We start from the raw sequence: 27526 nt of genomic DNA on the forward strand, positions 1-27526 counted from the left end.
TCCTTTAAGTTTCTCTTCCCCCTGTGTAATTTATGTGGTTTTTGTAAAGAAGGGCTCATTCCCCAGTCCTCCAGCTCTTTCCCATCACACCTCTTCCTAATGCCCAGATTCCATACTAATTAGCATGAAATCACAGAAAGCAGGCCTTAAGGACACTCAACAATCTTTCAATCCGTAATCTTGTCCAGAGTGAAAATATAAAATCCTATTGTTTATGTAATAAAATTCAAAGATACTGTTCCTGAAATTAGAGAATATTCCTTTATGCCTAACTTGGATCTCATTTTTCATGCAATTTAAGTCCATCTGTTTTTGTCTTAATCCCGTGGGCTGGGAAAGCAGCTTTCTAGAGCAGGTGTGTGTGTACTCAGGATGGTTACTTCTCAGTCTTCTACCCTCTCCATATTCCCATCTAACAAATTTTTCTTCTGTGTCCAACATATTCCATTTTCTTTGTACTTTTATCTCCAGTCTTTTTTCCCTTTCTTCAGCACATATAGGTCCCCCACAAATTCTCCTTTCCCCTCACCCTCTTGCCTTTCCCCGTACTTTTTACTGTCATCTGTTTCTGATTTCAACATGCCTATACTTCCTCATTCCTAATTTCCAGTCCTTCCAACAATGCCTGTTCTGCTGTACATCATGGGCACATGTGCAAGCTTGTTGCAATCTATGCCAGGAATGCGTTGCCCTGGTATGACAGGAATGTATGGAAGCCATCCGCTGTGATGTAAATGTCTTTCAATTACCTTCTCTTTGCAGAATGTCATTTTTAGTCCCAGCTCCTGTGAAATGCTGCTGGTGTTCTTCTGCCTTCACTGTTTCCATGGTAGCCGATCCCATCGTTTCGTGACTATCAGTGGCCTAAGCAAAATCTAGAACTGCCAGAGTTAAAATGGAAGGCAGTTTACAGTATTTTTGAAGACTGGGTGGTATTACATGATAAAAGTACTTTGCAGCTAAAAATGGGTAAGTAATTAAGCACCATTACCTTAAATTATGATACTTTTTGAGGTATTCTGTGGAACATGTCCTGAGTACAGTAAAATTACAATGTTCAATACAGTTAATGACACTGTTCCAGAAGCACAGAACGTGATGGTTTAATTAACCCAGAGTTACGGCAGCCTGATTTTAACTAACTCTCCACTGCCCCTTCCTTAAAAGCATTCCTAGTTCAAGCATTTCAGCTGTGTGCCCTTGGAATCAGACCTGGATTTCGATTCTGACTGAAATCCCAGAATTAGAACCTGTAGGTCTAAAGGCTGATCCAAACCCCAGATGTAAATGCTTTCAATGCTTGGCATATTTTTAAGCCAGAATCAACATTTTCATAGGCTTCAGTTTTCAGCGTAAGATCTGATTTTTCTTATGCTTGCCCCCTTCCTCTCCCTGCCAAAGTCTTTTAACAGTATCTGTGAGGTGTTGAGGAGCTGGGAAATTTTCGAACTTACGTTTTTAAGTGTAGACTAAGAACCTTGTAAGACTAAGAACTTTATAAATGTAGGTGGTCATCTTCACAAACCTGGTCAAGATCTCTTCTGTGGTCTCCTACAGTGTCTCTGCCAAGCTGCTATCGAGAACCACAATTTGTAAATTTGAGAAAGACCCCTCTCTCTAATTCATGTAGTGATCTAAAAGGAATTCAGGTACTGTAATGGATTAACATGCACATTATTATTGTGAAAGGTAACACCTGGAATTCTACTCAACTACATTCTGTATTTTCTTCCAATTTGGATAAATTGGCATAAAAAAAGCAGAGTTCAAAACATATGGCTCAAAGCCTATAATTCACATGTCATTTATTGCTCTTTACTTAATTAACATTGAAGTCACTTATGAAAGTAAAACCTAGTACTTGTCTAAATGTATATGCCTCAATTTCCATTGAGCTGCCTGATTAATCAGTGTAAGACACAGAGGAGGACATATTTTTTTTTTTTGCTCAGGTAAGTGAGCAAAACCCATTTTCCAACAGAGGATGCATTTTATTCCAGCTAACAATCCGTATGTCTGTATATCAAGTCCAGAAATCATCATACCACACTTTCCGTGTAAATCACAACCCTCAGCAGGACTCCTTGGTTTTGTGAGTTGAAAATCAGCTTTAGCCATGTGGCCAGTGTTATTCACAATCTTACTGTGGACATCTGTGGTGGAGTTCATAACCCAGTATCTTTTTCTCCATGATGACAACACTACGTTGGTTTCTATGAATCCTGAGGACCCATTAGAAATCTCTGTGTATTAGTGTTTTCAGCCATTTTCTTCTCCCTTTCATTCCCACCTACCATGTTTAAATTACCGTCCTGACACTGGAGACAGTGAGCATAGGATTGAAGTCACAAAACAGTTGCATAAACCAGCACGAATAGGATGCAGAAAACTGGACCAAATGAAAATTGTGACATGACACATGCAGTTCACTGTAGGATAAACTGCAAGAGAGATGGGTTCTGTAGCCACAGAGAGCTAAACTCGCTGCTCGAAGAAGTGTGCCCAACAGAAAAAGTATGAGTTACTGGAGTAAGAGGCTGAAGCATGGGGACAAATAGCTACATGTGGGGAAAAGGAGAGTAAGTTGAACAGCTTTTGGAGTTGGGGGTGAGTGGGCAGTTAAGGATAAAAGAATAAAAAACATTAAAAACACATTAAAAACACAACTAAACCCATTTCAAGGGTGATACAGAAAATCCTGCTATTTTCCATCACTGAAAAAAAATTCAAACCCTCCCTCTTGGAGAAATGGCACTCCAGATACTGCCAGTTTGCACCTGAAATCTCCTAGATAACCAATCCCAAGCTGCTGTGAAAAAGATTAGGTGAAACAGACACATATACTGACATGATGAAATTTAGATTATCAGGTTAAAACCCTCCATCTGCTCCCTGCCTTTTTTTTTTTCCCTTTTTAGCAAACAAAAGGAAGAAACATGAGAGATTTTAACAAATTCTGTTACCAGCTTAATTTTTCCTATTGTGTTTTTCTTTTTGCTGAGGGATTGTTCAGCTATTACAGTGATGGCCACAACATTAACTGTTTAGACAGATGAAATCCTTACTTTTTCCTCCTAGGCTAAAACTCATTGACGTTACAGACAGTTTTGCCTAAAGATGTTGTGTATGTTAATTATATTTACCTCCTACAATGGTAGGAGGTGTAATGTCTCTTATTTTGCACTTTCTGCGTCTAGTGGGAAAAAAATGAGATGGTTACTGTAGATGGCTCAGCTACTGCATGTTGGCATACACAGCTTCTTGCTCAGACTTAACATAATTTCTATTTTTTCCTGTTTGTGTGAATATTAAATGAGAGAACGAAAAGACTACTTCATTTGAAAGGCTTAATTTCCCTTCTCTTCATTTGCTTTGTTTACTGAATTACATTTCCATAGAAGAATGGTATGTACAACTGTCTCCCCTGACTAAGTGGTTCAAACAAGCTATGAATAAAATAATTTAGATACCATTCACAACCATGTTTTATTAATAACAACTAAGAATATTACTGTAGTGCAATAGGTAGTGAATTTCTGCCCACATTTTTGTCAGACTCTTAGTATTGTGTAACTGTATTACAGAGCTTTCGAAAGATGTGTCATTAAAAGTTATGTAAATAACTATTTTGAGACTTTCAATCAAATGCTCATAGGGTTGCTTACTCCTTTTAAAGTCAGTACTCAGTTGTATTAATGATTTTTTAAATATGTCCGTATTTGAAAGGCAAGTTGTAGTCATATGTTATGAAATTTCTGCTTTCAACCCAAACCTCTCCTTTTGGAAAACAAATGCAAATGATTCCACACTCTTTGCATTCCTATTGTTTATCCGATGGGAAGGCAAAGTAAGGACTATACATACTAAGTAAAGAAAAGACCAGATCTACTAAAAAGCAATGATGACAGATGATTTATTTCTTCAGCCTTTGGCACCTCAACATCATTCACTTGCTGTTCTTCTGAAAGCTGTCGTATTCTTCAGCTGATTATGAAAACTTTATTTTCTTCTATTTCTGGGCAAATCCTTTGTTTGTTGCTGTTAAGATTTATATATGCCTGTTATCACATTCATAGAACTGAAGAAGTATTTCATGTCAACTTTACTTTCATTATTGAACATATGCAATGTGGATCACAAAATGTCAGAGGAGAGCCATCTCGGTGAACTTGGCTAAAATTTTCTGGTATTATAGTTATTTCTGTTTTCTTGAGAATGTATTTTTCTGTACCTGGAAAGCCAACAATTTTCCTTAGAGAATGGGTTATTATGCAGAAAATATGCACTCTTGAAGTTAAGCTTCATGCTGGTAGAATGATTTTAAAGAATAAGACAGCAATGATTACTTCCTAAAAATATATTAACATTCAATAGGAACTACTAAAGAAAACTTGCTCTCCTTTTCAACTGAACATTAGGGTCTCAATACAGTTGGCTGTAATATGAACTTAAATTAAATTCTCAGCTGATTTAACCAGCTCAAGAAATGCAGCGGCTTTAAGTTGTAATGGCAAATTTTCTCTGTGTAGAATACTGGCTCACAAACTTCATGTTTATTTTGAACCTATTAAGACCTTGAAAAGGAGGGAAATCTAAAAGATATTTATTCACTTACAGCTGTTAATGGACCACTCACTCACTGATTACAACAAGATTGCTTAAACCATCCCTGCAGTAGGAATATAATTTCAGATACTAAATTTATAAAGATATGAAAGTCCTGTACGAGAAGACAAAAGAAGACACATAAGGAAACTTGATTTTCTTTTTTTCTTTTTTTTTTTTTACTTTTAATTGTTTTCCACAATCATTTTGTTGAAAGCGGTAACGCACAACGATTTCAAAGGGGCCAAGACTTCACCCATTTTCCTGCTTCATTCCTTGTTTATTGAATTTGTTAGAAAAACTGTTTCCAGAGAGTGAACAAAGTAATTAATAAACAGGAAAAACTAGTCTGAAACTCAATTAATAACCAACTTATTTTTATTAGAGCAAATACAGTTGTGAAAACTGTACATTGTACATTTTGGGTCAAGAATTATAAATAGAGAAACTCATAGATAAAGAGTTCATTCTTTGACAGCAAGAAACTTTAAATAGACAAAATGACATTATTAAGTACATTGGCAGGCTTCATTGTGCTGTCCAAAATGTAGTGTACAGTATAACAACCAATTATAAATAGCCTTTCATGTAAAATACAGCTGTGCACATTCTAGAAAAATACCAACAATTTGTTTGAGCTTTGTTTTAAAAAAGCTTATAAATCATACATATTTATAAATGGTACTAACATGCTTACTTAAATTTATAAACATTTTCATAAGCTTTGTTACCCATTATTTCCAGAGCATAAAGTATTTTAAATAAACATTTAATAGGATTTAAATATGTCAGTTACAAAATTACCTCTCCATGTAAGGAGACAGGGGGTGATTTCACTGTTGGATGGAACATTTTGTCCATTATGTCAAGGCTTATACAGTAACTTTTAAAATTTTGTTCTTAATTAAAAATGACTTTCCTAAATTTAAAACACAATTAAAACTTTGTTTTTTTAATAAATATACAAGTTTTATTTTCATTTGCTCTCTTTCTGCTTTCTTCTTTATCCACACTGGTCAAAACACAGGATTCTCAACATACTTCTGTAAAAAACACCACTGTGTTACTGCCCTGTTTGGAGCTGCTTCGCTGCACAGTATTCAGTCCATACCTACGTTACTTTAATATGCTGCATCCAAAGATAGCTAATGTACTTTGTAAGAATGTTGCCCATTAAACCATGCAAACATGTAGGAAGTTTACAAACAGGTTCAAAAGCTATACTGTATGAAAGATTTTCTAATAGAGATAAAATAAACCATAATACAAGCCCTTTGCTTTTTGCAGCTTTAAATTAAAACACTTACTTGCCAAATGATCACACCACGTATTTTCAGTAAATAAGCATGCTTTTGATTAATATAGGGTACAATAATTACAGGATAATGGCACATAAAAAGAAATGATCACATCATTTGAACAAAGGGCTGTGAAACTACTTAAGACAAACTTTCCAAATGAAAAATTTTGAGGCTTTTTTTAATGCTGAGGTAAAATTATACACGGACTTTAAAGACTTCAAAGGCATCAAATTGATAAACAGTCACTTAACATTCCTAAGTGCTCTACCTGAATGTATTCAACACAAATGTAGTATTTTAAAATGATGGCAATTTATTATGAGCATTAGCTAGCTTAACTGTCATTGGCATGAATGTGTACTCAGACAAGACTTCAGTTTAACTGCTGGCAAAATACCTCAGTGTTGAAACATAATAATTCAAATCACCAGTTACCACAGCACCAGAATTAAAAAAAAGAAAAGAAAAAGAAAAAAAAAAAAAAGAAGAAGAAGAAAAGGAGAGAAAAAAAAAAAAAAAGAGAAAAAAATAGAGAAAAAATAGTCAACATGCAAACTCCGTATCTCGTCCTTGGCTTATTCCGATATTCCACCTCCTGTTTAGAGTGTGCTGATATCAATTTAAGATTCTTGTTTTATTATGAAAAATTTAGCTTGCTATTCGCATAAGCAATTGATCACCTTTAGGAAGGTATCAACATCTTTATATTTTGCAGTCATGGCGTATTAGTTACTAAATCATAAAGGAAAACTGCTCTTCAGGTTTGGGAAAATGAATTCAAGAGTTTTATCTTCAGATTAAAAAAAAATCTTCGTTTTCTGCTTCTGCTGCTGGGCAGAACTGGTAGCTTTCTCCAGGTTGTACTAGACACTATGTTATGGCTATACATCAAATTTCATAAACAACAAATGAACAGAATCATGCACAGGCAAAAGAAACTCGATCCCCCAGAACACTGCAGGAGATGTTAGAAGCAGCAGGTAATGGAATAAGACTGGTGACTGATGATGCTAACTATTTCTTCTAATGAGATAGGAGTGAACACTGGAATCACTTCCACAGCAACAGAATCCTCTGACCACATTCCTCTGGCAGTCGTTTTCCCATCTCCCCACTAAAAACATCAGACGGTAAAATAGTAAGGCAGCTGTTAGCTTCCATCAACAAAAAGTGCAGCTCCGTACATTTCCAGTTTAGTCACACTCTGCTGGAACAGATGGAGAAGCCAACGCACTTCACTGGCGGGGCTGCTTCAGCAGATTATTTTGTTTGTTTTCCAACATGGCTGCTTGCTTCAGCTTTCAGAAGACCCCAAAGCCACGAGCCATCAGCAGAGAAACTGAGCTGGGCCCCTGGCTGAATATTCCAAGTTTCATCTCTCTTGCGTCCCATCCCAATTCCAAGCCTCCTTCCCTGTGTCTGAGTATGACAGGTGCCATTTAAAAGGCTGATGACACAACTGCAGAGAACTGTGGGCTAACACCACTAGTTGTCATGACTTCACTGAAGGGTCAAAACAGTTATATTATTAAATAACTATGTTGAATCACATTCAGGCACAGCTAAAATTAAAGTAGGGAACATTAAAAGTATGCAAAAAAAATTAATCTTTATCATTTTAGGTGGGGTGTATATGGTGATTTTATATGAAAACAAGACCTTTCTTACCTTTCCTAATTCCAATCAAGTTAGAAAATGGACAAAAAGAATGGCTAAACCAATATTCAACAGCATTACCAGGGCAATCATGACAGAGTTGGGGCCCTGAAAATGAAATAAAGATATCAGAATTAATGAAAAGTTTCACACGGTGCACAGCAATGAATATGACCTGAGTTCATAATTTCCACTGGCTTTGTGCCTGCACTGAAGGATTATCTAAATAGTAAAGATACAGACTCTGCCCTAAATCACAGCCATTACCCTTGGTATTGAGATGAGCTGAGTACCATATCTGTGAAAATTACCTGGATAAATACAGGTGTGAATATAATATTACATTGTTCTTAATTACAGTGAGACTAAACCATCTGACAAATATGACTATGTAAACAAATGAAAACAAACCCATCCACACAGGAACAGTATCAGCTTAAAATAAAGAAAAACAAAGAACTTGAACTATTTTAGGAAAGCTGGAGTGCTGCTCTTCATCCTTAATGTAGGTTCCTTCCCAAATTCCAACCGATTTCAAAACAGACATGACGATTGAAAAGAATACCCCTTTTTTGATAACCAAAGGGAAACAAAAGTTACTTACCGCATTGCGCTAACATAACTAACGATGTCCCCATTACAGTTAAAAACCAATTTTACACTGCAAAATTAAACTTATTTTGATTTACTCTGACACCTTACAGACCTATGTACTGAAGAAATGGGAAGTCAAAATACTTCCTAGCTAGAGCTAAAACTGGTTAGAAAACTGTGAAGCCAGAGAACAAACTTTTTAACTCTTTTCAGCAATTTTGGGTAGATTTTTTTTAAGCATGGATGCAACTTGAAATAATGTCCTGAACAGATGGAGATTCTTAATTTTTCTGTTTTCCTCTTAACATATTTGGTTTATTACAAAATATTTTCACGCAGATTTGTAGACACTTGTATTTTAAGGTTGCACATTTACTGTAACAGAAGAACTCAGACATTACTTTCCTAAATCACAAAAAAAGCTGTCAAAAAAATCTCTGCAAAAACCAATCTTCTGAGCTACATAAGTCTCACTGGCTGTGTAAGAAAGGTACATATTTCATTAGAAATGACATTTTTTTTTTATATTTTCCACATGAGAAGCACCTCGTAGAAGTTCACTATCCTTCACAATAACAGTAACATTAGCTATAGAATTTCTGGAATGCTAAAGTTTAAAGGCTTACTATTACTTATTTGCTGCAGCAGTGTAACTGGGAAGCTACTGAATAGTGCTTCTGTCATTATTATATCACATCCTCTGATCCTGAACAGAGTCATTAAACATTTTCTATCAGAAAACACCTCTACACAGTAGTTAAAATGGTAGGCCAGATGTAGACTGCTAAGTTCTTCAGTAAGTCACAAAATATGTGTGAAGGACATGAAGCTGTTTGAACAAGTCCAGGGGAGGGGCATGAGGATAATAAAGGGGCTGGAGCACCTCCTGTATGAAGACAGGCTGAGAAAATTTGGGCTGCTCAGGCTGGATAAGAAAAGGCTGTGTGGAGACCTCATAGCAGCCTTCCAGTACCTGAAGGGGGCATATAGGGATGCTGGGGAGGGACTCTTCATCAGGGATGGTAGCAAAAGGACAAAGGGTAATGGGTTTAAACTAAAACAGGGGAAGTTTAGGTTAGATATAAAGAAGAGGTTCTTTGCTGTGAGGGTGCTGAGGCACTGGAACAGGTTGCCCAAAGAAGTGGCAAATGCTCCTGGCAGTGTTCTAGACCAGGATGGACAGAGCCTTGGGCAACACGGTCTAGTGTGAGTATCTTCACCCATGGCAGGGGGGGTTGGAACTAGATCATCTTAAGGTCCTTTCCAACCTTAACCATTCTATAATTCTAAGATTCTACATTATGTCAAGTACTCCTTAAATCCCTGGGGATTCTAAATCCAACCAGCACTTCTATTCATGATGGCACTAAAGTGCCCTTTGCACCCAATTTGAAGTATCTGTTCACATGTTGAGGAATTAGGTGTTCGAGTTCCAGTAATGATTGAGATTATCAGGATGCTAGTTAAATGTTGCCATAGGGGGATGGTATTGGCAGCAAGATTTGCATTTTGCTTAATGGTGGAATGTCTAGAAATATTCACTAGGAAAATGAAGACTAGGTTTAAAGTCACCTTAGTCAAAGGGATTTTGAATAACAAGTTAGTTATTCAAATCAGTGGTAAGTTTTACTCACTGGGTCACAGAACAGAAGTGGAACCATGCTTCTTCCTTACTGGAAGTGAGCCACTATGTGCCAAAGAATATGAGTGACAGAGAACAGGCATAAAAGGAAAGTGTGACTCCAGATATGGTTACATTTCTGACTACAGCAGTGTAAGCAGCCTTGCAGTAATAGTGTGTAATTCAAGGTTAATTTCTTCTTTCTCTTTCTAGCATGGTCACAGTTGTGCTAGCTTGGGTACTTCTATGCTTTTCTACTGTACAGGAAATCCAAGTTCCCATCAGGATTCCCACCAAATGCATTTGGCAATTGTGAGATTTATGTATGAAAGCCATATTGGAAGATTTTGGACAATAAAACATGTTTTACTTGAAACAGATACTTTGATAATCTTGCAGTTTTGCTGTCTTGGAATGTCAGTGTCAACACTCTTAGAGTGAACCTTCCATTGAATTATGACTTCTTTTGCAAAAAATTCCTAGAATCTTATGACAAGCCACAGTACACATACGCTAATGTTACATCTCTCTCTACAGGAAGTGTGATTACACTATTAATTTCCACTATCACTTGGATTCAGCATATTTCTCTCTGGTGCTGAGACACTGGCACAGGTTGCTCAGGGACGTTTTGAATTCCCCGTTCCTGGCAGCATTCAAGGCCAGGCTGGACACGGCTTTGAGCAACCTGCTCTAGTGGAAGGTGTCCCTGCCCATGGCAGGGACACTGGAACTAGATGATCCTTAAATGTCCCTTCCAACCCAAACTGTTCTATGATTCTACAACTCTGACAGGGGCACCAGTGTTACCAAATCAGGTCAATAGTTCCTTTATAGCTCAGGATCCCACCTAAAGATTTTACAGTTGTATTTTACAGTTGTACTGCACCAAGAATTGCAAGGAACTGTGAAGGACATCATCACCTAACACCATTAAAATTCATAGGGATTTCGCTGTCTAATTCTTTGCATATTTGAAAATAATATCCATGGAAATCGAGTTGATTTACTGCTATTGAAGGTAAATTTGGACCTCTGGAGACTTCACAGGAACCTGAAATATACCCTGAAACAGCATCCTGATAGCTTCAAGAGAGCTTTTGGCTGCATGGCAAGTCAGGACTGCAGCTCATAAAGCAACTTGGTATCACTGGTGCCCCATCTTAGAGAATCAAGCTTCATGAAAGGGGAAAGGACCTCTTTATGATGCATGCATCAGTCAGGTTATGTATAACAATCTCATCACAATAGCATTATATAAATCAGGCTAAAAACCCTGGGGACTATGATCTGAATCAAGAAATCTCATCTACAAAGAAGAAATTGACACCTTAAGAACTGAGCTGCTGATGATCAAAGGAAAACGTTTTATCTGTTTATGATAATGAGTCTATGCTGTATACAAAGAAGCAAATCTGATCTCTTTTGGCCTGCTATCAGCATTTTGCTTCCTTTTCTGATAGCCACAACTTTCAGCCCAAAGCAGAATTTCTATTACACTAAAAAATGTTCAAACAGTATTTGTGTAGCATGCAGTTATGCAGTGAAGTACTACCTGCTTGTAGACACCTATGAAATGAGTATTTAATGCTCTAAGACAAATACCACAAATAAGACTTTAGTGTCCTGCAAGAGCTTAAAATAGCAAAAGCCAAAATTAGTCTGAACAGTCCAAGAGTGACTAGAACAGGTGCACTAAAGTAGCTGTAGTAGAAAAACTCCAGTCCTGCATAAAACCTGCCCTTTCAGCTTCTAGTAAGTCACACACAACTGTAGTTAAAAATATAACTATATTATTAGTTTTCATTTGGGAAGGGAAGAAAGTTATTTTCCTAAAATGTACTGCCAGGAAGTATTAAGACTAGTCTTGTAATCCCATTGCATTAGGAATGTCCATTAAATATAGCATAAAGTTCTTGCTCAGAGGTGTTGTTTTTTTTTAGGATGAGACAAATACTGATTTATTTTTCTAACATCATAGTAGTTATATCCCTTACTTACTGGATGTTAACTGAACAAAGAGATGAGGGTAAATCACACTGGGTAATACTCAGCAAAAAGTAATGATTTTAAATAGAGGCAAAACCCATGATGTGGGGCTTAAAAATTGCTACAAACAAAATGATAAAAATTACAGTATAGTAGAACACTTGTGCCTGGGCTTGGACCTGACCTAGGGCAACACATGGACACATGAGGCAAATAAAATGTGTATTCACAAATGTATACTACAATGCTATTTTCTGCAATTCAATCCCACCTTTTACCCAAATCCAAGACAATCTAAAATTAGCATATATTCAAGGTGGGATTGCAGCACACAAGCTGATACTGAGGCTAGAGGCTGCTAATGAGCAATTTTAAACAATACCGGTTCATACTCAAGTGTGTCTGTGTAACTTCACACTGTGGTAGGTAAAAGGAAATTTGAAGGAACTTAATTATCAGTAGAAAAAGGATTATTTACCTCTCATTTATTAAAGTAAATTGCCTGCAAACAGACAGCTGCTTTGCAGCGGCTGATGAATGGTGACTTTGGCATCATGCTTTAAGCATGTTTTTACCTTGATAAAATTATGACTTTTATAAGCTCTGAAATTATTTTAAACTTTGATATTTGAACATTAGAAAAATGTTCAAAAAGAGAAACACATTTGTAGGCGTAGCATAAAAAGAACATGCTGATTAGAGTACAATGCCGGAAATGGGGTATCTAGAGAATCAGTACTGTTCCTATAACTGACTTACAGCACAGATAATATTCAACGACACTCTTCAGGATGTAACGGATTCACAGAAAATATGAAACATGAACTGATTACAAAAAACAGCTTCTGCAGACTTTTCTCTAATTAAAGTTGTTTAAAGTTCTTAATCCAGATCAAAGTTTGTTTCATTCAGATGTGAGCAATGGCTCTGACTTCGACACATAGAAGGAAGAACTAAAATCTTACATTTTGTAACTATGTTCCTAATGCATTATCACTGGAAAACTTCAAAATTCACTTTTGTTAATGAAGACTTTAGGCGCACTGTAGGAGAGGATCTGGTTCGAGACCAACTTAAGAACCTGAATGTGCACAAGTCCATGGGACCTGATGAAATCCATTCGCAGGTCCTGAAGGAGCTGGTGAATGAAGTTGCTAAGCCACTGGCCATCATATTTGAAAATTCATGGCAGTCAGGTGAAGTTCCCGATGACTAGAAAAAGGGAAATATAACCCCCATTTTCAGAAAGGGGAAAATGGATGACCCAGGGAACTACAGACCAGCAGATTCTCCTTGAAGGCGTACTAAAGCACATGAAAAACAACAAGGTGTTTGGTGACAGCCAGCATGGCTTCACTAAGGGGAAATCCTGCCTGACCAAATTGGTGGCCTTCTATGACAGGGCTACGGAACTGATGGACAGGGGTAGAGCAGCTGATGTCATCTACCTGGACTTGTGCAAAGCGTTCAACACTGTTTCACACGATATCCTTGTCTCTAAATTGGAGAGACATCAATTTGATAGGTGGACTACTCGGTGGATAAAGAACTGGCTGGATGGCCACACACAAAGAGTTGTGGTCAATGGCTCAATGTCCAGTTGAAGACCAGTAACGAGTGGTGTCCATCAGGGATCGGTGTTGGGACCGGTTTTGTTCAACATCTTTGTCACTGACTTGGACAATGGGATTGAGTGCACCCTCAGCAAGTTTGCCAATGACACCAAGCTGTGTGGTTCGGTTGATACACTGGAGGGAAGGAATGCCATGCAGAGGGACCCTGACATGCTTGTGAGGGGGGCTGATGCCAACCTCATGAAGTTTAACCATGCCAAGTGCAAGGTCCTACACCTCATCACAACTACTGATTGGGTGGAGAAGAGATTCAGAGCAGCCCTGTGGAGAAGGACATGGGGGCGTTGCTTGATGAGAAAATGAACATGAGCTGGCGGCAGTGTGCGCTCACAGCCCAGAAAGCCAACCATATCCTGGGCTGCCTCAAAATGACCGTGACCAGCAGGTTGAAGGAGGTGATCCTGCCCCTTTATTCTGCTCTCCTGAGACCTCACTTGGAGTACTGCGTGCAGTTCTGGTGTCCTCAAATAAAAAGGACATGGAACTGTTGGAACAAGTCCAGAGGAGGGCGACGAGGATGATCAGGGAACTGAAGCACCTCCTGTATGCAGACAGAGATAGTTGGGGCTGTTCAGCCTGGAGAAGAGAAAGCTGCGTGGAAACCTCATAGTATCTGAAGGGGGCCTATAAGGATGCTGGGGAGGGTCTCTTCAAAGAGACTGTAGTGACAGGATATGGGGTAATGGGTTAAAACTTAAACAGGGGAAGTTTAGATTGAATGTAAGGAGGAAGTTCTTTGCTGTGATGGTGGTGAAGCACTGGAATGGACTGCCCAAGGAAGTTGTGAATGCTCCATCCCTGGCGGTGTTCAAGGCCAGGCTGGACAGAGCCTTGGGTGTCATGGTTTAGTGTGAGGTGTCCCTGCCCATGGCAGTGGGGTTGGAACTTAATGATCTTAAGGTCCTTTCCAGCCCTAACTATTCTATGATTCTAAAAAGTGCAGGACAATTTTACACAGCACTTTCAGATAATCTAATGAAAGTGTTCAATAAATGTTACAGATTCATTTTGCATTCCAAACCCATGTTTTCTCATTCTCTTTTAATGAGAGTGAGAGTTCTTTTCCCTTTATATTCCGTAACAAATATAATTTTAGACTTTTATGGGGGATCTAAGACAGATATAGTTTCAAACCCAGCAAAATCATTTGTCAGGATGACTATAAAGCTATTGCAGATACTGACTAAAACAAAATAATTCCCAAGTGCAGCCCTAGAATTCCGAAGTCTCTCAACATTCAGAAATATTTGGAATAAAGAGAAGAATGCTAATCTGTGTTCTCCTCAGTAACTGTGCACCCTTACGTTAGCTACTGTGCAACTCCATCACACTACTGAGCTCAGTCAAGAGCACTGCAGAACAGGTACTGCTTTTCTGATGCTGAAAGGTGATACTAAATATTAAAAAGAAAAGTCTCCAGACAGTGCTAACAGCCATTCTGTACTAAGTCTCTCCCTCAGTCTACGAGGCCAGTAGGCTGCTCCCTTCTGCTTCAATTTTACGTTTTACATTTTTCAGCATTTTAAAGAAATAAGCATGTAGGAAATTTATTCTATAAAGGCAAATGTATCAATATGGAAGACATATGGATGGCATCTTTGAAAAAAACACATATGTCTACATGTATCTTAAAATGCCATTATATCAAAAATGAGTTCTTAAACTCTTAATTTCCTTCCTTCCTGAAAAGCTGATAGTAAGAATAATGCAATTAGGGTGCTCCAAATGAAGGAGAGGTACAGTTCCCAGATGACCTGTAATGCCAGTAAACAGTAACTAATATATACTATCTCATCACTTTTCCACTTTTCCTGATAACAGGCTATAAGCTCAGGGTCCTTAACCTGATTATTCAGGTCAGTAAATTGCTGTTTAGATGCCCCATTTTGTTTGTTAAGGTGAAGACTCCCTCAGTTCCAAACCATTATTTAGTTTGGATGGAATGTAGTAAAAATAGGGACTATTTCTAGCCACTTATTTTCATCTCAGCTGAATAAAAATTCCAATTCAGGCTACAATTCTTTGCATGCTCACGCAACATTTAAAAGCCTGACAGCTTTATGTCACCTTACACAGGAGTCATATCTGTGAGATTTAAAAGGTTAAAGGGCTGATACCAGCTGTAATACAGATTTTCAGATTACAAAACCACTGTGAACATCTTTGATCTGCACAAACTAGAATATAAGCTTCCTGATGAATGAGAGGGTATCATCTTGGCAAAATGCTCGTTACTGAGCTACTCAGTGACTGTTCTAAAACCTCAGCATTGGAAAAATGATGTTACATTTAATTAATATCATTAAAAGCAACTTTAAACAAGACTTTTATCCAAATCTGTCAAGGTGTTGGATCTTTTTATACAATTGTTTGATAGCTTGGGAAACTATTTTATAAGGTGTACTACAGAAAAGGATTTAATGTGTCAGATTTTTCTGCCTTGAATCTTTCATTTCAAGATATGTTTTAATCATTCTTGCAGCTCCTTGTGGTTTAGGTTGCGGTTTTTTTTTTCATTTAAAATCCCTGATTTACAGAAACTGTATTTTATTCCAAAAGTGGCTGCACCAGTGCCAAAACCAGATAAAACAGACTCCCATGTACTCTTGCATAATCTTTCCTGTTGATAAATCTAAGGATTATATTAACATCTCTGAGCAACAGCAGCAGACTGGAAGCTCATGCTCAGTTGCCTCTCTTGCAACCTTTCCCATTTCTGATCCTGCAAGGCCAGGCTCTAACTGTCTTTCAATATACAATCTTATATTTTGCTGTGCTGTACATGGATAATTATACTTGCATCTTTCTTAGCAGGTGATTTGGATCATTATTTATCAGTTTCCTGATCTCTGTGTCTTCTGTAAACTTCCTGGGTAATACTTCTATGTCCTCTTCCATGTCATTAATAAGAATATTAATAAAATAGAGTAGCAGAATTAATCCAAGAATGATCGCATCAGAATAATAGCACATTTCTGATGCTTTTCTAATTACTTCTTGAGAATCATCAGCCAGTTTCTGAGAATTATTTTAATGTGACATTTAGCCTTTGCATTTCTCTGGCTTCCTTGTCAGAGTAAGTTACTGTGTAAAAACAAATCAAGTGACCTTCTTGATTGACGATATGATTCCTCTGTCACACCTGAAGATGTCAAGCTTGTTTGACATGATCTTCTACAATGCATGTTGGTTGCAAATTCTTATACATCTTTATTTCTAAATTCTTTATTAATGAAGTCTGGTGTCAATTATTCAGCTGTTTCGCCTGAGACCAGTGCTTAGCTATCTGGAGCTCATTAAATGGGTCATTCTGTTTATCCCATCAATAATGACACACCGTTTTTTTCTACTTAAGTACCAAAAAAGGATTCAAAGAAACAATGCTTATAAAAAAGAAACATTATTACAATTATCTAGACCTCCTCATTCTCTAAAGGTAAACTTTAGGGTCTACAACTACCATTTCTCTGAGTTTCTCTTGTCCCAGATGTAATTTTATCATCATCAGAGATTCTGAATTTGATAACCTGGCTTTTCCTTCTAACATGGAATAGAAATGCTATTAGTCATCTCTCCTTTTCTGTATAACTATTGATAGTTCTGTTATTTCTAAATAATAATGAGATTGATATTCACACTAACTTGAATAAATAGTTTAAAATCTCCTCCATTTCCTGATGAAAAAGAAAGGAATAGTTTTCACTTCACTGTAAAACACAAGCATTGTTACAAGTATGCATTTTAAAAGTTTATATTTTGATGGAAATTGCCTGTTTTTAGAGACTACAATCAACACAGGAAAGAAAATGAAAATGGGAGATTGTATGCTGGATCAGCATCCTGTCTCTAATAGTAGTCAAAAGTAGACCTCTGGAGAAGAGCATGAGTGCAGCTCTCAGTACTACCCAATTATCCACTGAAGTACAACATTGTTCTGAGAGATGGGGCCTACACATAAATACATGTGTGTACATATGTATTTACAAATACATATCTTCATGCACAAAACCTGCACATACATATACATACATACACACAGTAATACATTTTTGTATTTATGGATGCAATAGGGATTTATGTTTCAAAAGTCTACTAGCATCTGGCTGTAAACTATCCCTTCCCAGTTTTTGAAGAAGGTAATATAAAGGATTAGAGCAGTTCCTCGCTCTGCCCTGGTGCAGTGTGTTCTGCCTAGCAAACTGTATCCAGATCAAGATTTGACAGAAGTGAGCTTTGCCTGTCTTCAGTTTGCAAAGTTCAGCACTAGAAAGTGCAGTGAAAGTGAAAGGTTTTTTGCAGTACTTACCGAGCTGTTTTCTACTTCTTTTTTCACTGCTGAATGTGACTCATTATTAGCTGGGTTCTTTGGCGTGGCAAATTCTGGTTTCTTAATTTTTGTGTCAGGTTTGTTTTCTTTGGCTTCTGGCTTACCCCCAGACCTAGCAGGACTTGGCTTCTGTGAGGGTGGTATCCGTGCAAGTGATGACGGTGATGGGTTGACATATTCATCTTCTTCCCTGAGCTCTTGTGGAAGCGCTGTTGGATTCATTTTTACATAATAGCCATGGTAGTAGTCATGCAGCTCCCCATTCTCTGTGCTGATGGGATTGTGATGGGCTGAAAACTTTGGCTGGTGTTTCACAGCTAGTTCTTCCTTCACTGGTGCTTTTGAATATAAAGGCTTGTTAATTGTGGGTGTTATACTCTCAGTGGCTAAAAGCTTTTTTTCTTGATTTAGTCTTGCCCCAGAAGAAGAGCTTTGCTTTTTCAGTTGTTTCGAAGGTGAAGGCTCAGAAGGAAGAGGAGGACTATGCCTTGGACTTGCTTCTGGGGTTCGAGGGGGTGTAGTACCTTTTCGATAGAAGTGAGGTGACTCTTTTGGGGAAGGTGGATTTTCTTGAACCTTTTCTTCAGATTTTTCTTTCACCTCCATTCCTTCTTGAAATTTTTGTTTGATATAATCCGGGCCTGAAAAATAATGTAATAGGAACATTATGATTAAAACAAAAATAAGACTTCAGAGTAAAACTACTGCAGTGGGATGTTAGGCTGGACTGCCTTACAGAAATGCTGGTGGGGCAGGTGGTACCAAAAATTCCTGGAGTCCATTAGAGATTTTGTCTAAATAGCTCAGTAACTGAGGTTACTGTACTTTTTGGCAATTGTTGGGACTACTTAATAATGTGGTTCAGTGCCTTTATGTCTTCAGCTTTGCAAAGAGTCATAAATTATCCCTGAGTGAAGTCTGAGGGACTGAAGATTGACTTACCTTACATATCTTTCTTTTTCTGAAAGACATGTTTTGAGGTACATTTTGTTTAATTGTCCTAACCTAGCTTCTACCCTTATGATCATAGTATCTGTTTGACATGGGAGTAATTATCCATCAGAATGAAATTCTTCTTCCCGTATGACCTACAGGAAGTAGGACCTGAATCACTTTTTTTCCCCTTTGCGTGCATGTTAGCTTGTATATAGATATACATGTGCCTTGAACTCTCACACAGTCTTTGTTTTGTTAATCCGATCATTTACCATATGAAGACTCAGATTAACTACTCTACTCTGTAACACAATTCCTGTTTAGAAGCTATGAAGGCAAATTCTCTCACATTTCCTAGGGAAATACTACAGAGCAGCCAGTAGGAAGAATATCCTCCCCCCAAGCCTCAGCTAAGCACCCATAAGCACATTTACCATTAGGACCCACTTACTGAAGTGCATTTCTGTGCAGCTGTTTACATAAAGACAAGCTGGCTTAGATGCTTTGCTCCAGGTTTTTGTTGCCTGATTTAACAGTTCTATGCTTTAGACTTGAGCAAACACTGCTGAATCAAAATTGCTGCAAATCTGCCTGCATTGTGGCAGTCTTGCCTATTTTTCTCCCTAGAGGCCACATCCCAGGTTCAAGGATCAGGTCCCATGAGACGCTGGGATGCTCTGTGAACAAAGAACTGCAATGATCTTTCTGTAGGTTCAGTAATGGCTTTTGCCAAATACATTGCAACTGTTTCTCTACTTCTATCTTTGCTACCACCACTACCATCCTCTGATTTTTTGGATCTTCTGTAAGTGAGGCTTATCTGTGGTTTATGCCACAGAGATATTCTGTGCCCAGGGAAGAACGTCTGCACACTTTTTCCTGCTTTTGAGTTTAAAGGAGGCTCTAGCTGTGCTAGGCAGATACAGTGTTTTTACAGATGCCAGAAGCATATGCATCACTACACAGTGCTAAGATGAGAGGAAGGAATAGCAGCATGAAGTTTTTGGAAGTTACTGAGTCATCTGGTAAGTAAGCACTGATGAGAAGAAGAATTATTTGGCATGCAATGTCTTTTGAGCAGGAAAATCACAACATTTTTGGCATGTGAAAACCAGCGGTTGAAACAGGGAGCTGTTGAGAAAGAAGGCTAGACAGACAAGCCAGGGTTTGCTCTTAAATAACGTTTGAGAAGGAAGCTTTGAAGAATTAAGCCTGCACGGAGAGGGGACTAGAGGCTTGGTTCTTATGCTTTTTTATAATGTTCCTGGTAAAAAGGAAAGGCAGCACAGCACAAATTGAAAGTTGCCATATATAAAGTTACAATTACAATCACCATTCAGAAAATTATCCATCATGTAGGGGTTTCCTTCTGTCTTGCTGGGATGCATAAGGTAATGCTGAGGGTTTTAACATGCATGAACTTTGGTTTTCTTCTCTTTTCACAGGGGATATGATTAGCGGGTATAAAGAGAAAAAGGACAGCTAAAAAAGCTCTGCCTAACCTTTAAGCCCAAGCTGTGGAGCTTCAAATTGCAATGCTTATTTATTGTGGATACATCCACATTCATATTAGCTTGCTCCTTATGACTCCTGTGCTGAAAGTATCCCAGCTGGAATACCATCTCTTCAGCCTTACAATACCTCTCAAATCACAACTGTTCCGTTCCTCACCTATCTAGAAAATTCACACCCTGTGGCAGCTCTCCACTGCCCAATGTATGTGAATATATAACTTTTACTAATATCTGATGGCATTTGATTAATTGAAGGCACTTTCATAAGGAATATATCTGGGACTCAGAAGTGTCACCCCTCTCCACTGTTTCCTATGAAGGACGAAATGCCTCCCAAGGCTGGCGTGAGGGAATCTTTCTCCTCCCAAGACCTCCAAACTGTGCTGGAATTTCTAAAACGAGAAGGGAGCTACGTCTTGGCTGCCCGTGACGCCACAAGAGACTGGTAGAGTGAAGAACAAAACACCAAACCAAAAATACAATTTTTAACTGGAGCTTCCCGAAGAAGTTAAGTGTCTACAGGCTACCAATGCAATACTTTTACTGGGTATTTGGTAATATTTGATGCTAAGTGACACTGAGCCTCACCAGAGAAAACTGCAGCCATCTGCATCCAAGTAAAGTCTGAGGGTGTCTGAACAGACATTGAGCAATTGTCTTAACATAACACACCAGCCTTCCCTTCCATCCCCCAGTACATCACATATGGCTATTACAGATACATCTCTTGTCTGCAATTTTGCCAGGCAGGTCTTTCCAATACTCATATTCTTGGCTCTGCTGAAGTTAGCTTTGGAGATTGTCCAAGGACTCTTTTTACATCTGTTTGCTGCATTCAGTACAATCAGATTATGCACCTGTCTGAACTACTGACTCCAAGCAGCAGGAACACAGGTTTGGCTCCCTTCTGAGGACTAAGAATCCTTGTCAGAGCTTACCTTGTCACCTTTATTATTATCTGCTAACACTACAGATACAGGCAAGGGAGTCCTCTTTTTTCAGCATGAGAATGTTCTATAGCATGAGTTTAAGGGAACCAGGGCCAAGAGAAGTTGGAAAGGGAGTCACTAACATCTGATCCTACAAGATTTCACAGCTGTCTGATCTTAATGAGGAAGAGAGTAGGATTTGTGGGTGGGAAGAGGTAGGGTGGGATTATCTGGTCTAGGAAATAAACACGGAGTTCTGTTCTTCAAGCAACTAGCAGATATATTTCTGGGCATGATATATCTTGAATGCTTAAGAAAAATTGGTCTGGAAGGCAGGGCAAAGAAATGTTTTCTAACTAGAGTAAAGATAAGCTTTCTGTGTGCTTTCTTATGGTGACATGACTGGTTCAAAACTGATACACCTTGGCTGGCTGAAGGTCAGTTTTGGCTCACACAGCTGTTGTGATGCCAACAGCTGGATGATACCACTGAAGTGTGAGTTAGTCAGTATTGAGGGGAATAACCTCTGAAAGCCAAACGACTGTGTAGACACGTGCACGTAGAGTCTCATACTGTCAGCTGGCCTGCTGGAAGAGTATTTCATTGATGGCTCTGGGGTGAGGGAAGCTTTGGTTTGGCTGCAGACACATGTATACTTGTTCTAAATCTCGAATTTCTCATGCAGACTTTGTGTAACACGTACCTCCTCCTGGAAGGGCTCCAGTGAATGATGAGAGAGTATGGCCAGCCCTGTAAATGAGAAGAGAAGGGTGCCCTCGTTCTGCCACAGCATTTATAGAGGTGACAGCCACATGCTCCCATGGCCCAGTGAGGTGTATGTGTTGGCAGCATAAGGCTGTTTCAGGACTGCATCTCAAGCAGCGACTGAAAATGTCACCCTTCAGGAACCTATAAATGCAGCCATTGTGTCCCAAGAAGGCTAAGAAAAGACTTTATGCCTTATCAGTTCAGGATGAAATATGAAACTTGAGAGGGTTTCTGGAACACACCTAGGATAGTGAGGAAAAAGATATAGGTGTATGTTTATATATTTGTGAGCTTCAGGTCATACCCCTGCCTATTCAATCCAGCCAGTGTCAGATGCATTGCCCAGGGGCAGGGGGGTTGGAACTAGATGATCTTAAGTTCCTTTCCAACCCAAACCATTCTATGAATCCTTCTTAGAGGGAATGTTGTGAGAAACTCCACGAGGAGTCCACTAGAAACACCACTATCTGCGAGCAGCAAAGGCTTTGGGAGAGTAGGTTTCTCTGAGCTAAGCCTGAGATACTATGCAACTCATGTGAGAGCTTCTCATCATACTATGACAAAAGATGCTAACTCCATGTAAACTGGTTGGCTGCTGCACAAGAGATAAGGATCCTCCAATTTGTGAAAGCCCGGCCACAATCTTTAAATCAGTTGAAAGTGATTTGGATAGAAGGTACTGTAAGTAAATACTCTGTGCAAAAAATGCTAATTTGGGAATTACCTGGCTTTACCAATGAGACAATGACTAATTAGGTCATCATAACTTGAAAAACTGTATTTAAAACCTAGAGGTTGATGTGTTCTTTACCGTAAAGACTAATTTTTTTCTTCAGACATGTTCTCTCTATTTGTTTTTAAGAGAAAAATGAAAAACTTCTCAAAACCATCTTCTTAATATATGGAAATAGCATTTAGGCTGTCACACTTTGCAATATCAAAATAAAAAGACATCTTCTCCTGAGGAAAAACATCCCTACTTCATCAATAACTTTATGAACATCCTATAATTTCTTCATGATACTTCTTCCATTCATTTGTCCCCACAGCCCCACCATTCTTCCAATTCAAGAAAAGCAAGCATTTCCTATTACAATTTTACTGCATTGTCATTAATGCAGGCCCTGGAATATAACATTTACAGAATATAATGTTTAAAGTACTGTTGATGCTGAAATGATGTAATTAAATTTCACGGTATGTTAGAAATATATTAGGTAAGCATGCACTTACTTCTGCTCTTTAAACCAGAGTGCATGTTATACAATGTAACCTAACTAGTGCTACATTAAGAGTTAACAGAGAGTAAACATACAGTGCTATAAACAGCAACCCAGGTAACAAATCACAATATATTTTCATGATTACAAGAAAATTTATGTTGCACTAACAGACAAATTCCATCCCTGAAGCAGATACTTCACTCCCTAATTTTGTTTATGCGTATGAGCTGTTAGCAGAAAGACTCACTTTTCACCGCAAGGTTTACCATCTGTGAGGTGCTGACGACACTATTACTTAATCAGGACACTATAGTCTGTACACAAACCTTCCAAGATTAGAGGACACTTTTTACTAAACTATTAAACACCTCTATTAAAAAGAGGGAATTCCTGCTCTGAGAAGTTCCCAATCTCTAAGTACAATATAAAAGAGAGCAAAAAGGTTATACCAATAGCCTGTTTTATAGATGGGGGAGCTAAACCAAAGAGAAATAATGATCCAAAGCAAATACTTCATCTGACTAACCTCTCTGAATTCAGTGGTCAGTTATCAGTAAAGCACTGTCATGCTCAAAGCTTTGCTAAATTTTGGTAGAGTGATAGTCTAAAGTTGCACAGGAAGCCTCTATTAAGAGTAGGAATGGAGTGCAAGTCTTCTGAGTAATCAAAAGCCAACACAGCACTTTGGCCTTAAGTTCATCACATCTTCATAAATCCATCATCTTCCTGAAGGAACTGAGAAATGTCTACTGAATTGGAATTCAAAGAATGTCAGAAGAAAATGGTAAATTATGAGTAAGTTTCATACTGCACATTAAATCCCAGTAGAAATCTAGGGCACAATACTGTTAAAGCAATATCTGAAGTCTTATGCACTGTACTAAGAAAGGAAAATAGCTAGTTTGGTGCTGACACTACAGGTTGCTAAATACTGTTCGAGAAATAAGCCAGTGAAAACCATCTGGTTTGTTATCCAAAATGCATTTATGTCAGGATTTTTCAGGATAGGACATTTCTTTTATAATTCTCATCATTCAGGATGGTAAGCATAGGTAAAGGAAATAAAAATAATTGCTTATCAGTCTGCTAAAAGAAGTGATTTGATGAGTCATTATAAAAGTGCAAATAACTATATTCAGTAAACTTTAAAAAGATAAGGTTTATTATTATTGCTTCATTGTGGAGATGGAAGGGAACTATAATTAATGTAATTAGTACTTCCTCTGTTTTAATCTTATTTTTCTGAAGGTTGTACCGGTAACACAGGAAGGGAAAAAGCTTTTAACTGCTCGGCTGCTGGCTTGAATTCAGACCAAATGAAGGAGGGCTGTGCACTGTCATATGCAAAATATGTTGATGAACTCATTGGAGCAGAGATATGGTTATGGTTTTAGTAATGTTTGACAGCTCTGCCTGCCATCTTTTAACTCAACAGGGCTGGAAATGAAGGGGTGAGGATTATAGCCACAGAGAAATTAATGGATAGAAGGCAAGGTGCTTAAACAGGCATAGGGTACTAAGAGATCACTTCTGCCTGACTTAAATATCAATAGACAAGACTACATTATTGCAGTTGGAAAGGACCTACAACAGTCACCTAGTCCAACTGCCTGACCACTTCAGGGCTGACCAAAATGTAAAGCCTGTTATGAAGGGCATTGTCCAAATGCCTCTTAAAACACTGGCAGGCTTGGGGCATTGACCACCTTTTAAGGAAGCCTGTTCCAGGATTTGAACACCTTCCTGGTAAAGAAATGCTTCCTAGTGGTAGTCTAAGAGGTTATCACCCTAGCTGTTTGCTGTACCCTTCTGATGGATATAGTGCCCCAGCAACAGGGCATGGAATGGTGTAGGTGCTTCATGGTTGGGTCAATGTACAGCAACATATGCAAAATTTCTGTCCCCTAGACAATAAGAGGACACCTGACTTGACTGCCAAGTCAGAGGTCAGATTTCCCTAGAAAGAAATGTCCTACTCCTACTGATGCATATATATGTTATTTAATAATTCCTTAATTCAAAATGACAGATGTAGGCCCTGTTGCCCTGTTTTGGCTGCATCTAAAGTTGGTTATGCCAGCTGGAATAATGACTCTCACTAACTGTACTCAAGAATGCTTTAGAGAATAAATCACACATTTGCTGAAGTTTAAAAATAAAGCATGCCACAAAAGAGAAAGAAGAATTGAAGTGGAACTGATTGTTGATGCTATTTGGTGAAATGCAAAAAAATTCCAAATCTGGATGCCTGCTCTAACTTTTAGCCTCTGATAGCAACTGCATTTTGGTGACGTTTGATCAACATTTTAATCCTAGTAAGCAGCTTCCCTAGCAAGGGGCAAATAAAGAATCTTGCCTGGATTAATTTTTAAATTCCATTTGGCTGCCTTACAGTACTTTTTTTTTTTCCTGGTCTTAATAAGACTAAAATGGAAGTACCACGGCTGCCTAGGAAAACAAACTGCAATGTAAAGAACAGGGAAAAGTGTGCACATTTTGCATAATCAAAAAATACTACAGAATATAATGTTTACTATTGGGAATGCCTCTTAATCTTTCTTAATTCACTCTTATTCCCAGATCCTCATTTCCTCCTGCTCCTCCCTTTTCCTCATAAAATTGCTGAAATTTTCTCTAGCTTACGCTTCTAGGGCTTCTTAATCTGCTTCCTTAATGAGTATTCCTGGTAGCTCTTCTTTCCCTGCTGCACTGGCGACAACACTGAAACTAGCATGTGCCAACAGTTGCTCACTTACTAGATCCATGAACGTCATGGAGAATGATGTCAACACGTATTTATTTTATGGAACTGTTGGGATTTGATCTGGCAGCCTGCTGTTCTTCAAATCATGTACTACTGACAAGCCTAAAAATACAACATAAAGATAGCACATAATGTGATATTACACTATTGCCACAACCTGACAAAGGCACATCATCATTTAGCAATGTAAAAGTTATAATACACTAATCTTCCACCTAGGACTAACTTTAAAATGTAGCATCGCTAAATACAAGCAGGTTTTAATGCAGCCTTAAACACAACCTTACCTTCTTCCTAAGCACTCACAGTAGGTAATTACTGGGGGAAATTGCTTATTGTCTCATGCAGAAGAACCCCAAACATACAAATTCTTGTGTATCAAGGCTGCCCTCACAACAATTTTTTTAATCTCTCCTCAGGAAGCAGCTTTGCGCAGGATCATGAATAACTTCCAAGTAGCTTTGTTAGATTAGCTATCTACCATCTTCTTTAAAATACCTGCCAGTATTTTTATTTTGCTGGTTTTGACATCAATGAAAATGATGGGGCCTTCTCAAAACCCACATCAAATGCTTCCTGTCATGGACTAGACAGAGATCAAGAGAGCTGAGTTACTTATTTACTAGCTGCACATACAGAGATACACACAAACTTCAGCCAAACCCAAGGCTAATTCTTATGTCTCTGTGTTTACTTTGGTCTAATCTTTACACAGCACAAGAGAGTTAATTGGTGTGGCTTGTGAACTGACTACTTTACTGCTAGTGTCTCTGCATTTCACACAGGTATTTGTTGAAACGTATACGGCACTACGTTATCTTGCAGTGCTTCCTGAAAATATCAAAACGTCTATTCAAGCACATGGACTTGAGCTGCCACCAACAGCACTGGCAACAGAAAAGGAAAGGGACTTCCACTAAACCATCTGAATCATATACAACATCAGAAACTTTTGAGTCTAGCAGCAGGATGACAAAACAGAGACGTTAATGCAATTCCTGTACAAAATTGTATCTGTACAAAATGCAGACTGCCTCTCTTATCAGATCCTCCAAATCTAAACTTAGTCTTCCTACCATTAACATACCAAAACATAGTACAGAACCAGTATTTTTATATTTTCCATTTTTGCATTCTCCAATGAATAATTAAAAATAGTTAAGGATAAAAGACTCCCTAAAAGTAAGATTTTCTTCTTCAAAAGGTTTCTAAATGCATCATTATAGAGTAGACATATACACACTGAAACACCTGAAGGCAGAAAATAGATTAACGAATCTCAAAAACTGCTGGCAGCCTGCACCAAGCAAGAACAAGTATTTATCCTGATTGTAAATCTATTACCTGCTCCATTTCTTTGACTGCTTTAGTAGGCGACTGAAGCAGCTGAGACATTTGCAAAACAGGGCACAAAATTCATTGTTGTAGCTGCATAAATATTACAGTGCATAGGTCCTTATACTTTTGGGTTCAGTACCATCAGAGAAACAGATTTATCCTACCTGATACACGGCACAATGAGTGCTGCACAGCTCTCTCTGACACCTCACTGGGACATCATCTTATGGACACAGAAATTGTTCATGACTAAATCTTAATTATGGCTTTGTTTACTTACCCTAATTCTCTGTTCATTAATACTGATAGTACTTCAAAAAATATTTG

The 27526-nt window shown here is 38.2% G+C and overlaps 1 protein-coding gene across 4 annotated transcripts in view; it reads right to left on the reverse strand.

Moving 5' to 3' along the window:
• Positions 1–4965: 4965 nt before the first annotated feature.
• Positions 4966–27526, reverse strand: part of JPH1 (junctophilin 1) — an 87457-nt gene continuing 64896 nt past the window's right edge. The window contains exons 4-6 of one of the 4 annotated variants that reach the window (XM_061342914.1): positions 17707–18368; positions 7575–7670; positions 4966–5648 (exon numbers count right to left, since the gene is read on the reverse strand). In XM_061342914.1, the coding sequence (XP_061198898.1) occupies positions 7590–7670; positions 17707–18368 (743 nt within the window). In that variant the 3' untranslated portion in view covers positions 4966–5648; positions 7575–7589. Of the gene's footprint in view, positions 5649–6432; positions 7469–7574; positions 7671–17706; positions 18369–27526 lie in introns of those variants that run through there. The other 3 variants (XM_061342913.1, XM_061342915.1, XM_061342916.1) reach the window with 3 other exon arrangements.

Source organism: Neopsephotus bourkii, unplaced genomic scaffold (assembly GCF_033783945.1).
Source record: "Neopsephotus bourkii isolate Nb327-2 ecotype Australia unplaced genomic scaffold, CSIRO-AGI_Nbou_v1 NB_1820, whole genome shotgun sequence".
In the NCBI taxonomy this organism is placed as follows: domain Eukaryota; kingdom Metazoa; phylum Chordata; class Aves; order Psittaciformes; family Psittacidae; genus Neopsephotus; species Neopsephotus bourkii.